The sequence below is a fragment of the Peromyscus eremicus genome, chromosome 22, assembly GCF_949786415.1.
Source record: "Peromyscus eremicus chromosome 22, PerEre_H2_v1, whole genome shotgun sequence".
Classification (NCBI taxonomy): Eukaryota; Metazoa; Chordata; class Mammalia; order Rodentia; family Cricetidae; genus Peromyscus; species Peromyscus eremicus.
In genome coordinates, this window is record NC_081437.1 from 23,125,657 (window position 1) to 23,139,334 (window position 13,678).

At 55.4% G+C, this 13,678-nt stretch overlaps 1 protein-coding gene across 2 annotated transcripts; it reads right to left on the reverse strand.

Moving 5' to 3' along the window:
* Positions 1–64: 64 nt before the first annotated feature.
* On the reverse strand, positions 65–7,984 carry Emilin1 (elastin microfibril interfacer 1). 2 transcript variants are annotated; one of them, XM_059248361.1, is made up of 8 exons: positions 7,339–7,984; positions 6,334–6,459; positions 5,702–5,922; positions 2,595–4,520; positions 1,883–1,999; positions 1,449–1,466; positions 1,187–1,324; positions 65–768 (listed from the first exon to the last, which is right to left on the reverse strand). In XM_059248361.1, the coding sequence occupies exons 1-8, from the start codon at positions 7,509–7,511 to the stop codon at positions 431–433; spliced, it is 3,057 nt and encodes a 1,018-aa protein (XP_059104344.1). In that variant the 5' UTR covers positions 7,512–7,984; the 3' UTR covers positions 65–430. The 2 variants fall into 2 exon arrangements, with proteins under 2 accessions (XP_059104344.1, XP_059104345.1); XM_059248362.1 differs by having other exon boundaries at positions 6,334–6,477; positions 7,339–7,432.
* Between the last annotated feature and the right edge of the window lie 5,694 nt (positions 7,985–13,678).

The following is a 13,678-nucleotide window of genomic DNA, read 5'->3' on the forward strand; positions in this document are numbered from 1 at the left end:
TCCTGTCCCTTATCGACCCCTGAACATGCACCGGGCCAGAATGGCTGTGTTTTGTAGAAAAAAAAAAAAAACTAAGTGTCTTTATTCCTGAATAGTTTAGTACGGCGGTGCGGGCTCGGGAAAGCCCTTGGACCCCGAGGATTGCGGAAGCAAGGAAGGGGTTCGAGGGACGGTTCCTCTTCCGCATCCCGGGTCCTGGAGAGGGCTCTGGTGGGGACGGCAGTGAGGCCAAAAGTCAAGAGGAGACGCCTAGGTCCCAGACACCACGAAGTCGCTGCATGCAGAGTGGCCGCTCTGGAGACCTGAACCGCAGCGGGGCGTGGTCCCCGGACTTGGCCCACCCCGGCCTCGGTGGGGGGCGGAGGGGGAGCCGCGATCCAGGTAGCTCTGCGGCCCGTGTAGGTAAGTTCGGTGGTCGGGCCGACCCTGTCTACACCTGTTCAAGCTCTGTGTCCTCGTAGAGCAGGGCTCCGCTGAAGATGGTGAGCGGCTCCTCCGAGTGGGCCAGCTGCCCCATGACCAGGTCGATGCAGACAGTGTCTCCGACCTGCAGCGGCAGGATGAGGCTGAAGACGCCCAGGGCGCCCGGGCTGGGTTGACTTTCGGCCACAGGCTTATTCTCCAGTCCCTCGGGCTCGTAGCCCCCCGAGTCTATGCGGGCCACGCCCAGGTTGGAGCGCGACAGTACCGCCTCCACTTTCTCGTGCCGGTGCCCAGTTAGTACAGCGCTCAGCAAGTAGCGTCCAGCCAGTGGTGCCGTGAACACGCCTGGGGACAAGGGTGGCAGTCAGGAGGGGGGACGGTGTCTGGGACAAGGACGGTTTCTCGAGGAGGGAGTGGGCGGGTACAGCACTCCTGGACTGGGGGCGGGGGAACACCTTTCATTGCTATTCCACTGGACTGTACCCTGTAGGGGACCCGTCTTGCATCTCCAGCACTTACTGCAGGACGTGTGCTGGAGCCTCGTCCCTACCATAAAAATCTGTGGTGTGAATGTCTCCTTCCCTCCCCACCCTCTCCTTGCCCAACTGTGGTGGAAATGCATGGAGAGAATAAAGGTCTTTCTAAATGACAAAATGACAAGATGTACTTGTCTACCGAGGCAGGCAGGAATGAGGCATTAGCACTGGCCCAACCTCACCCATTCCCTCAACTGCTCAACCCAGCCCCGCCCCCGACAGGTTACCTGTCTCTGGGTCGTAGTAGCCTCCATCATTGAGCAGGACTCTGTCGAAGGGGACTGTGCCTGGTTCCGACCGGGGCAAACTCAGGGCAGCTGAAAAGGCCACTCTAGGCACGGGGGCTGCTGGCGCTCCCTCCACTCCTGAATAGGGGTAAAGTGGGTGTTAGAACGGATGCCCCCTTCCCGCTGCCCAGGCTGCCTGAGGACTGTCCTCCTCCAGCCTCATGCTCATTTCCCCTTCCAGGGTCTAATGAGAAGAACTCACCCTGTTCACCTTGAGGACCTGTGAAGAGAAAAAGAGACTACAGTGACTAGATGGCTCACTGGGCCACTCATCCAACATCTGTCTTGCAGGGCTCTGAGTGTTAGGTGTGTTTCCAAGGAGGGGTGAGATGCCAAGAAAGGCCTAAGTAGGGTCAAATCTGTGCAGCTGCTGGGCCATAGCCTCAGCCCCGAGCTTTTCCCCAGACGGCCCTTGTAGGCTAAGCATCAATCTGTAATACGGCAGAGAGACCCAAGACACCCAGCAGCCAAATGGTCACCTCATCTACTAGTCACTTTCTTCTCTGTTCACGGTTAGACACTGGGAACCTCCATGTCCTCTCTCCCCTTTCTCAGTCCAGCTCTGTGTGGAATGTTATGCCTGGGCTGCCGGGAGAGTCGAAACCCTGGCCGTAGCAAGGGTCTCAGCCAACATACCTGGTGGTCCAATGGGCCCCTTTTGTCCATCTATGCCAGGAGGTCCTGGAGGTCCTGCAGGGCCTGGAGGCCCCTGGAGCCCAGGAGGCCCAGGGGGCCCAGCCTCTCCTGAAGGCCCTATGGTGATAAAACCTAGTTGAAGGACATTTGCAGAGGGAGCGTCCAACTCACAGGAAAGGTGGTGGGTTCCACAGGTAGAGAGATGGGCTTGGAGGACTGACGGAGACCTGGGGCCCCTTGTGCTGCAGGCAAGGCACCTGAGTGACAGAGCCACATCCCACCTCCACTCCCAGACCCATCGAAACAACCAGAGGGAGGGCGGGGAGCTGGACCCTGGCAGCTTCTCTGCAGACACACTTCAACCTCCCAGAGGAGCAATAAGGGCTACCACTGGGGCCGAGCAAAGAGGAGGTGCATGAGACCAGGCCTCTTTGCTGGTTGTTGCAGGGTGGAAGGGGACAAAGGAAGGGTCTGGGGGGCTGGAGAGATGGCTCAGAGGTTAAGAGCACTGGCTGTTCTTCCAGAGGACCTGAGTTCAGTTCCCCGCAACCACATGGTGGCTCACAACCATCTACAATGAGATTTGGCGCCCTCTTCTGGCGGGCAGGGGTACATGCAGATAGAACACTGGATACATAATAAATCAATCTTTAAAAAAAAAAAAAATAGAAAGGGTTTGAAGGGGGAACCCCCTCATGCCTTCTGTCCTCACCAGTGAAGTCCTTCAGGCTGAACTGCTGCAGACGGTCTTCCAGGAGCAGCAGGGAACTGTTGAGGGCACCAAGCCGTCTGCCCAGGCCTGCCTGGCCCCCCAGCAGCTTCTCCAGCAGGGCGGCCTGTGTGTGGCTGGTACTGTTGTTTTCCCGAAGTGCAGCCCAGAGCCCAGCCACGTGTCTAGAAAGGCCTTCACGCAGGCCTTGCAGTCCCCCTGCCACAGTATCCAGTCGCTCACAGACCCCCTCAAGACGGCCCAATCGCCCTTCTAAGCTAGGGCACTGGCCGGCCTGTGCCTGGCCCTCCTCCAGGCCTCGGAAGCGCTCCTCGCTCTCTGTAACATGCTCCGTGGCCTCCTGCTGTAACCTGTTGATCTCAGAGATGATGCTGTCCTTGGTGGCCCCCAGGTCGGCCAGATCAGCACCTTGGCCCTCCACAGTGGTCTGGAGCTCATGCAGTGAGTCGTTGAGGGAGCTGAACGTGAGAATGACCTCAGAGAGTTCTCCTTGAAGGGCCTGGAGGGCTGAGCCTGAGCTGCCCCCGAACACACTGAAGCCGTCCAGAGGCCCGCGGCTTGGCCCCCCAACACCTGGACCAGCTCCAGGGCCCCGTGGAGGTAACAGTGGGCAGGAGCAACGTTCCACACCATCCCGAAGGCGGCCCAGCTCCTCCTGGACACCACCACAGGCCCCGCAGCCCTCATCCCCACGGGCTTGAAGCAGACCCTCCAGTTGGCTTAGCTGGGCTGCTGTAAGATTGAGGCGCAGCGAGAGTTCTGCTGCTGTCTCTTCCTGTGCATCCATGCGCTCCTGCAGCCGGCCCAGGATCCCTTGCAGCCCCTCCAACATGGCCTGCTGGGCCTCCCCTGCTGCTCCAACTTTGTGCAAGTCTGAGCCCACCAGCCGTAGCTGGCCCTCGCTGTCCAGCACCCTGCGCTCCAAGGCACTGAGGATCTCACTGACCCGGGAATCCTGTTCCCCGGGGCCCCCAGAGCAGAGCTGTCCACAGGCCTGCACAGCCCCTGTCACCTGCTCTTCCAGCAGACCTAGGCGGCCACCCAGCTCCCTGCTCACGTTGGCCATGACCTCCTCCAGCTTTTCTAGCCGTCTCGGAGCATCAGGCAACCAGTGGCCCAGCTTCCTCGGTCCCCCAGGCCGGTCCTTCTCTTGCTCCTCTGAGGGACCCAGGGTAGAGTTGAAGCGGTCCTCCAGGCGAGAAAGGCGGGAGGCCAAGCTGGTGTAGCCTGGGGGGTAGCCCCCCTGCCCAGCGGCTCCTCCCAGCTCAGAACCCCGACGTCCACTGAGCACCGTCACTGAGCCGGCCACTACATCCAGCCTCCGCTCCAGCTCTGAGAGTCGCCGGCCCAGCTCTGGCGGGCAGCACTCCTGAGGGGGTCTCCTGGCCATGGCGGGTCCCATGTGCTGCTGCTGACGTTCCTCCAGGGAGGACAGTAGCTTCTCCAGTGTTCGCAGCCTCTCCCTGTCCTCTTGCTGCTGCTGGCGGAAGCCAGCCAGCCCCGCCAGGCACACTGAGCAGGACTCCTGAAGCTGCCTTTCCAGCTGCCTCAACACCTCCTCGCTGAGGCCCGAAGGGACTGGGACAGGGGCCGGGGCCCTGCCGCCTCCACTGGTGCCTCCATTGTGATGGTTGTTAAGGTGGCCCAGCTCCTGGTCATGGGTGGAGACGCGGTTGTCCAGGAGCTGCAGCTGGTGCTGGATGGCACTGAGGGTTTCGTGCACACCGGGACGGGCGGCTGCATCCGCCGGCTGCTGCCTCCCGTTAAAGGCTGTCTCCACAGCCTTCTGTACGTCTTCGGCCAGGCGCCCATTTATTCCCTGCAGGACACCTCGAAGGCCTTGCAACTCTTTGGTCAGGCTCTGTACCTGCTGCTCTAGCTGCTGTACTTTCTCTGACTCCCCAGGACCTGAAGAGAGAGAGAGAACAGCGGATGACTGAGGGCCCAGGCCCAGCTTACCCCAACTCCAGCAAGGGTCAGGGGCTCTCCTTTGGATGATGTGGGCAAGAGAAAAAAAAAAGAAGAAGAAGAAAAAAAAAAAAAAAAAAAGAAAGGCAATACCATTTACTGACTGCCCTTACCCCAGATTTGAACCACAACTCTTAAAACATTTACTGGGCAGAGACTCTTGCCATTTGATGGCATGGGAAACCAAGGACCAGAGGAATTAGGCAGGTAGTCCCAGGAAGAGTCAGAGGCTCTTTGGACGATTTGGGCAAGAGAAAAAAGGCTTACCAAGTACCCGTGTCAAATTTCTAATCTAGATCGTCTATCCGGCCACCAAACCCACCCACATCGTTTCCACTTGGCCTTAAGACCTCTTGACTTCTTGGAAACTGTTTCCTTATCTGGGAAATGAGAAAGACACCATGTGTCCTCCCTCTTTGGGCTGACAGTCCCAAATGGGAATGGGAATGTGAAGTACTGTAGCAATGACTGGGCATTTCCCCAGCGCACCACGGGTCAAACAAGAAACCCTTCAGCAAGCCCGCTGGAGGGCTGGCTGGCTAGCCCGTCAGCCAGAAGTTCCTGTTTCCATAATTATAGTTCGGTTATCTCTTTGGCAGGAAAAGAGCGCACATCCGGTGTGCCTGGCCTAGCACATACACACGGGAGGAAAGAAAAATGCAACAGGGACTATTGCATTCTGGGACCTGCAGTCTCCAGGGGCCAGAAAGGGGCCTGGGACCTGTAGTCAGGTGCAATGCATGCTAGGATTTGTAGTCTTAACTGTCTTCAATGAGGACAGACCGAGCTTCTCAAAGGAATTCCCCGCTTCTCCCACAGCCTTGCCCGACTAGGAAGGACCTTGGCCGCATGAGGGCGTATGTGAGCAAATCCTCTCCATGCCTTCTTATCCGGCACTAGGTTTTCAGGTCTTTCAATCAATCTATCCCCACTCCTCCCCCCCCCCCCCCCCACCCGACACACTCAAACCACGCAAGCATAAACACATGCAGACTCTCAGGGGCGTCATTACGTCCTTTCTGTCCGCCTCCCTCCAGTTTAGAGCACAGAGGTTTCCCTCCACAGTGGAGCCCACGTTTACCACCCGGGATCTCCCCATCCCTAGGAAATTGCAGACTCACCCTCTCCCCCTAGCCCACTGAGGTGGCTGCCTGCACTGGAGCCAGATAGGTTGGGGCGCGCAGGCCTGGGCCGGGGGTGTGGTGTGGAGGGTGCAGGACCCAGAGCGGAAGCAGGGCCTTCTCCACAGTCATCGCCCCCGTAGCCCTGACAGCACCGCCACTCCATGTCTGTTACCGTCTTGTAGGCCACCCTGTAGCGAGGGCGAAGGAAGCTCCGGTACCTGGCCAGAGAGGAAAGGAAGGCTCTGTATTCACTCGGTTCTGTGAACAGTCACCTGTTCTTCAGGCTGAGTCTCCCTCTCGGGCCAGTCTGTGTGTGGCCTTGCTCACTTGACAGTTATCAGCTTCTTAGCCAAGGGCTAAATCCTGCCTCTTCCTCCCCTTTCCCAGCGCTGGAACCCTGAGTTCGTGGCTAGGAGGCTGACCTGTCCAACAGGAGGGCCTGAAGGTTGGAGACAAGGGAAGTATGCCTGCAGGAACTCACCAGCTAAGCCAGGACCCTAATATCCTCTCAAAAAGTCTTGTCCTGCCCCCTGCTCCCTGCTCCGCACAGAATCCCTGAGTGGCCACCAGCTGTCTGCCCTGGTCCAGCTCCCACTAAGCACCCAATCCCTCAGTGTTGGGGGGCTCACATGATACTTCGGGGACACTGGGGCTGGCCCCAGCCGCAGGGCTGATAGTCTGGCTTGACAAAGGTCTCCACTCCATCCTCAAGGACGCAGCTCACGGTCCGAGTCACCACGTAGGCACACCAGTTCCTGTAGGCACAACCCTACCTGGGCCAAAGGACCAAAGACACAAGCCCCAGTGGGCCCAGAGGCTGATGGCGGGTCCAAAGATGAAGGGGCCTTGGGGACCAATGAAAGGGGTTTTGCAAGGGCAGTCCCCACCCCACTTCTTCTATCACCATAGCAGATAAAGACTTTTCAAGACAGGGAGGATATAATGAAAAGAACACACAAAGAGAAGTCAGTCCTCATGACTGTGGGGTCCCGGGCACCCTGGAATTCACAGTCCCTTGGGCCTGTCTCAAGGCCCAGCTGTGTAAACCAACCAACTTGGATGCTGGGGATAATCCCCTGCACATGGTGCTTCTACCCACCCCTCAAGGAGGAGAGCAGGGGCAGGCAGATGTCCGGCCTGTGGTTAAGTAGAGAATAAGCCACAGCCGGGCTCTGTCCCCCTGGGGCTTGCGGGGCTGCACTCTTGGCCCCATTCACACTGGCTTCTAATCTGTGGGCTGCTGCGGAACCAGAGGGAGCAGGGCGGGAGTTCTACATCAGTGGCTGGGGCGACGGAAGCCCTAGAGAAGGACAAAAGGTCTGCTTGATCCAGAACTGGCTGGCACACAGCGGGGCAGCTGGCAGCCAGGTCTGGTCCATGCCCCTCCGGCGTAGTTTCCCTGGGCACCCAACTGCAGGCCTCCATAGAGAAGAGGGGTGTGAGCTGATTGATCCCCCTTAGGCCACCAAAGCTCTGGAAAAAGTCCCCGCAGGAAGGTGCATACGGGAGGGCCATTGATGGATGGGAGTCCTCACTCTCCTCTTCCTGGCATTGGGGGGTATAGCCTGTTGCCCATCTTCTGGGGACTTTCCCAACCACAGCCTCCAGCGCTGGCTGGGGACACAGACTCTTACCTGTGGCGGCTGGCGGGCCGTGGTGAGTTCTGGGCCTGGGGTCCCCCAGGACTGAGGGCCGAACTGCCCCCTGTGTAGAGGCTGTAACCTCGGGGAGGGTAACTGGTAGCCTCATTGGCTACGGCCAGCAGATAGCACAGACAGCAGCAGCTCCAGAGGGTGCCGGGGGCCATGGTGAGGTGTTCCTTGCCGCCCTTAGAGACACATCCCGGCTTGGACCGCTGGTGCCTACACCCGCGCCTCGCGGGGATGCCGCTGCCGCTGCCGCTGCTGCGGCTCCAGGGGACAAGCCTGCTAAGCCAGCTCAGTCCCCAGCTTCCTGCCTGCAGCCCCCAGCCACACGCCTCCTCCTTGGCTGCTGGGCCTGACCCCTCTCTCCCCCTCCTCTTCCCTCCTCGGGCTCCTGTCTGTCCCTCCCTCGGTTCCTTCCGCTCTCCTCTTCTGCACTTCTGAGGGGAGTCTGTTCTCTGGGCCCCTGGCCTCCTGGGCCTGGTCCCTGCCCCTCTCAGAGGCTGTTTCCTGAGCCTCCTCCACCCCCTGGCTCCAGCTGGCCCTCTTCTGGTCTCCCTGTCCTGTTCCCTGATGACTGGATCCTCGGGATGACAGAGCTTTGCCCCTGTGGCTGTTGAGAGGCACAAGAGTGACCGTGGGGCGGGCCAGCCTCCTCCCTCCCTTCTCTCCCCTCCCTTCCCCCTGTCTGGCTGGCGGTCCAGCCTCCCCCTTCCTCCCCCACCTCTCCAACCATCGTTGGCCACATCTGCTTCTTGTTAACTCCGGGAAAGAGGGGGGCAAAAAAAAAAAAAAAAAAAAAGGAAAAACAGAGAAATGTAGAGTTGCCGCCGGGCTTGAGGCCAGCCTCCCAGACAGGCCACATGGAGAGCCGGGGCCAAATCTGGATAGGAGGCCCCCGGCTGGTGGTGGTTAGGACCAGGAACTCCTGCCAGAGTCCCAGCTCCCCTGGGTCAGTCAGAACAGGACCCATGGGAGAAGATGAAGAGAGAGGGAGCCCTGAGGACAGCCAGCGGGAAGGCAGGACTGTACAGGGGATACTGCATGTGGGGGTTCGGCAGGACCTCACCACCATTGGGTCCTTCTGCCTCCTTTTAGAGGCTCACGTGGGAAAGTAATTCATTTGTCCAAGGTGACACAGCACATCGATAATATGGCTGAGATTGGACTCTAAATGACTCCAGTGACTCAGGAGAAGAAGTGGGGGGAGGGGAAGGGGTACTCCACGGAGACAGATGGGAAACTTAAGAGAGAGAGAAGAGGAAGGAATCAGAAAACCAAGCAGTCTTTTCTTAAACAATGGAGGAGACAAGAGTCAAGGCATCTCCTTCCTGTCTGCCATTGGTGAAGGTCAGGCCATAACCAGGAGGGTTGAATATGGTGATCGCAGAGTGAGACTTAGTCCTTCTCTGTGGCCTGCAGAGACAGAATCCTCAGCTTGACCCAAAAGCTCTTGGTGAGATGCCTGCCGCCTCTTGCCTTCTCTGCGGTATGTTCTGGACCTGCATCTCCCAGGGGACGCTAGAAGGGAGAAGCTGGAGGACCAGACAGACAACGGGCACCAGAGGTGGCCGCGTGCCAGGTGCAGGAGAAGGTGCCCGAGCTGCAAGTCTAAAACTCCGTCACTGTCGATTCAGGAACAACTCCGGTGGTTGGGCCCCCAAACAGAGAACCCCAGAGGCAGGACGGACCTATTGCCAAGAGGCCAGGACAAAGATGATGTGTGCTCTGGCTAAGAGTTGGGAAGAGACAGCTGGCTGCTGGGGGTAGGAGAAGAAGCTGCTGGAAAAGGCAGAGCTTGAACAGTGTGGGGCAGGAGAGGAGGAGGAGTAAAGGACAGAGACGAGGGAAGGGCAGAGATTTCAGGCTCAGGGAATGTGGTCTGCCTCAGTTTCTTCCTCAGACACAGGGATAATATAACTGCTTCCATCTTAGGTTTATGAGGATTAGTAAACATTTCAGAATAGCGCCCAGAATATGGTCCAGGCTTACGTGGTATATGTTAGCTCTTTTTGGTAGACTGGAACTTGTGGGAATCCTCCTGCCTCAGCTGCCTACACTCAGCAACTGTTAAGCTATTAATTGTCAGAAAGGAGCAAGGCAGAAGTCAAGAGAGGTAGGTTATGGGCCAATGAGAGAGAGGCTTCCATGACTGGCCAGGTTGTTGACTTGCAAGGTTTGGAGTAAGAGCAACGAACCCAGAATGAGGTTACAAGGACTTGAGTCTCAATTTCTGGAGCTTGTAACTTGGAATACTGTCCACACCACCCCTGGGAGTCTGTTTGCTCTCGAGGGCCTCTTCCAAATTCTACACTGTAAAGTGATGCAGAGGGATTGTGCTGGTGAGCACGGCCATGAGAAGAAAGAAAGGTTATGCCTGCATGGTGCGTGAAGATAGAGGGAAACACCACGGAAGGTTCCAGAGCTTGAGCTAAAACAAGGAGGTTGGAAAGAGTAGGCCTAGAGGGAAGAGAGGCTATTTCAGTCTGAACATACAGGGAAAAAAACAAAAAAACTAAAACAAGAGTAATACATTCTAGTAGAAATAACTGTCAAGAAATAGTTAAAATGCAGACCTGCATTCTGGGAACCATCTATAGAGTGCTAACTGGAAGCCGTGAGAATGAACGTCACCAACTCCTCTCCTTGACTCTCAGTGATTTGCCTCGACTTCTGAGAGCCACAGACCTAGAATATGACCTTGGTGGCTAGAAGAAATACTGATGTTGCAAGGCAAGGTGTCGGAAAAAAAAAATCAGAACCAATAGAAGTAGCAATATGTTTGCTCTTCAGGGGCCTGCGGACCAGCACGTGGGAAGACTTGAAGGAAGCGTTCACAAGAGGCCCTGATTTCAGGAGTCTGCCAGTGGGAGGTGGGGGCCTTGTCTCTGGGCCTTTGCATGACTTGTAGGTCGTGGCCCTGGCAGAAACCAAACCCACTCCCCGGGCCCCCCAGATTATCCTGGCTACCACTATGAGTTTTGAATTTTTCTTTTCTTTTAAAAAATAATTCATTGTACTTTATTTTATGTGTATTGGTTTGAAGGTGTCAGATCCCCCAGAACTGGAGTTACAGACAGTTGTAAGCTGCCATGCGGTTGTGGGGAATTGAACCCAGGCCCTCTGGATGAATAGTCAGTACTCTTAAGCACTGAGCCATCTCTCCAAGCCCTGAGTTTTGTATTTTTCTTCTCCTCCTCTCCCTTCAGGGGACCACTGGCAACCTTAAAAAAAAATAAATAAAATAACAATAAGCCAGACCAGGCAGTGGTGGCACACACCTTTAATTCCAGCACTCGGGAGGCAGACACAAGCAGATCTCTGTGAAGTTTGAGGCCAGCCTGGTCTACAGAGAGAGTATCCAGGACAGCCAGTGCTTTTACACAGAGAAACCCTGTCTTGAAAAACCTCACCAAACAAAAAAAAATCAGCCTAGCCTTCCTGTCACTGACTGCCCAGTTACCACACACTCCCTCTCCTGTGCTCTTGGGTCGGAAATTCTGTTGTACGGTTTAAATGTGTCGAGCAAAAGAATGCTGGCTTTGAAAAGAGCATTTCTCTTAGCCTTGTAATTAGGAGCCAAGGCCCAGGCTCTGACATGAAGGTTTGTGAAATCTCCTACTCACCATTCACTGGCAGCGAAACTTCCCATTGCTGGTCTCAGGGTGAGCAAGCAATCAGCAATGGTGACCGGTGTTGGCAAGGACGCCGTAGTGGTAGTAATGGTGGCAGTGGCATTGCTGTGGTAGTACTGGCAGGCGGTCACAACTTTCCAAAGTCATTGGCCAGAATTGCTCACCAAAAAAAAAAAAAAAAAAAAGCTACGTCCTTGTAGTAAGACAAAGTCTATTATTTTTGTTTTTGTTTTTTGTTTCTTGTTTTTCAAGACAGGGTTTCTCTGTGTAGCTTCGCACCTTTCCTGAAACTCGCTCTGTAGACCAGGCTGGCCTCGAACTCACAGAGATCTACTTGCCTCTGCCTCTCAAGTGCTGGGATTAAAGGTGTGCGCCGCCGCCGCCGCCGCCGCCGCCGCCGCCGCCGCCGCCGCCACCACCACCACCACCACCACCTGGCCAGACTCTATTTTATAACAACTGTAAGGTGGGGGATTTTCATTTTCGATGACCTAGTGCCTGTGGGACATCTTGGCCACAGGCAATTCATTCATTCAGCCATCACTGATTTAACAAGGAACTGAAGTTCTCAGAGCCAGGATAGCAGGGGGCTCCAGAAATAAGGAGTGTTTTATGTCTAAGGCCTTCTGTTAAAAAACTAAACAGTGGGTGGGAAGAAGGGGAATCATGTGAATTGGGTCTTGTATCATGCCAACACAGTTGGCAATTAGAGCCAAATTTCATGCCTCTCCAAATGCAAGCGTGTGTGTGTGTGTGTGTGTGTGTGTGTGTGTGTGTGTGTGTGTGTACGCCTTCTAGGCCTTTCTCCAGGTATAATACTTTAGGAGCTGACCATCCTGGGATTCAGTCTTCCTCCTTTCCCAAGTCTTAGGATTTCTCACTCCTAAACCTGACCCCGGTCCTCATGTCCTGTAATCCCAGCACTGGGGAAGCAAAGGCAGGAGAATCCTGAGTTCGAAGCCAGCCTGAGCTACAGAGTGAAGCTCTATTTAAATTGCACCAACAATAAAACCATCATATTAATTGGAGAGTACGTTTCATAAGTATCTTCCTACCACCTTCCCCAAATCCTGCCAGGAAGAGGTTTGGCCTGCTTCACTTTCCCACATACTTTTCCATCCAGGATTTTTTTTTTTTTTTTAAATCAAGCTTTGTCATTTCTTAGCTGAGTCTAGTTCAGTCCTGAGATCAGTTTTTATTTCAGTTCCTTTAGGCACTAGGCCAAATGACCCAGTGAAGGCTGATAAAGACTCACTGACCTAGGCATGGGAAGGGAAAGGGAGGTGAAGGATGTTTCTGGGTAATTCTAAAATAAATCTTTTCCCGTTTGTCCCTGACCTTTGGACAACCTCCTAAGTCTCTCTACTGTGGAGGTGGGGGGTGGGGGTAGGAAGAACAGGTGTTCTCAGCCAGCTGTAGGACCTTGACTAGGTTACCTTCTGGGCCTATTTCCTTCTTTACCAATAAGCACATAAGATGACAATAACAAGTCAAGGAGGTGCCTTTCATTTGTGGTTGTCTAGGACGCTCTGCACCTGAAATCTTGAAGCATTTCCCTGGGCCTTCTCTTAAGGTACAGCTTCTTTTAAAACTAGAGTTGAATTCTGATTCAATAGCATACCTAAGTGGTTGAACTTGGATCTGCTCCCATTTTCCAGGAGACACGAAGCATAATAATGTGTAATCCTAAAATCTAGACATCATTCTTTCAGGGCGGAGCTGGGGACACACCAGCTCAGGGAGGGATGCCTGGGGAAAACACGTCTGGGGTTTCACCCGTGTTATGTGGAGAGCACGTAGGCCTGGGATTTCTAAATATGAAACTTCTGGGAAACAGTGGGTGAGGGCTGGGGCAAGAAGTGGGAGGAGGCATGGAAAACTATAAACTAACTACTGAAGGCAAGTATTGAGTTTAGGAGCAAACTGAACACAAACTGCTGATGGTCCGAGACCAGAGAAAGCAACATTGGAAGAGTGCAAATTCAGCTCACTGTGCACACAGGAGGCAATTTGGTCCCCTGTCCCAGCTGTTCCAGACCTATAGCAGCTCCCGTACAGTTTTCTTTGGCTCAGAGAAGCAGAGGCCTCCCCCGAGCCCCGGCCCCCCTCTACCGCAAAGCAACTGGCTTCCATTACCCCTGACAGCTCCAGAGCAAGGAATGGTCCAGCCCCCGGCCCTGCCTGCCTGGCTCCACATCATTCCCTTTTATGGTGAAGGTAAAGCAAGAAAGGGGAAACCCGTTTCTAGCTGGAGAGAGGGTTGTAGAGATTCAGGGTGCTGCTACCCTCACCAGTGACCCTCGGACGTCTGTCTATTGCAGCCAACTCTCTTCTTCACCACAAACCCACGACCCCTCTGGCTTGTCCCAGCCCTTCCTTTCCTACCCCCTCCTTCACATCCGGGGGGTGATTTCCCACTTGGCCGAGGTCCCACGTTTGGTTTTTGATTCTGAGAGGGTCCGCCCTCATTTCGACGCCCACCTCCAGGAGTGGGATGGAGGAGGCAGGGAGCCCGCCTGAGACGGGCACTGGTCAAGTAGTCAATGATCCGCCTGTTTGGTAGGACGTGGTTTCAGAAAGACTAGCGCCCGTGAGAGCACCGGCATCCTCAGTCCTGTCCATTCTGCACTCCATCCCCACCGCCTGCGAGCCTGGGAGGGGACCGGGAGGGCAGGACCCAAAGGAAGCACCTGGCT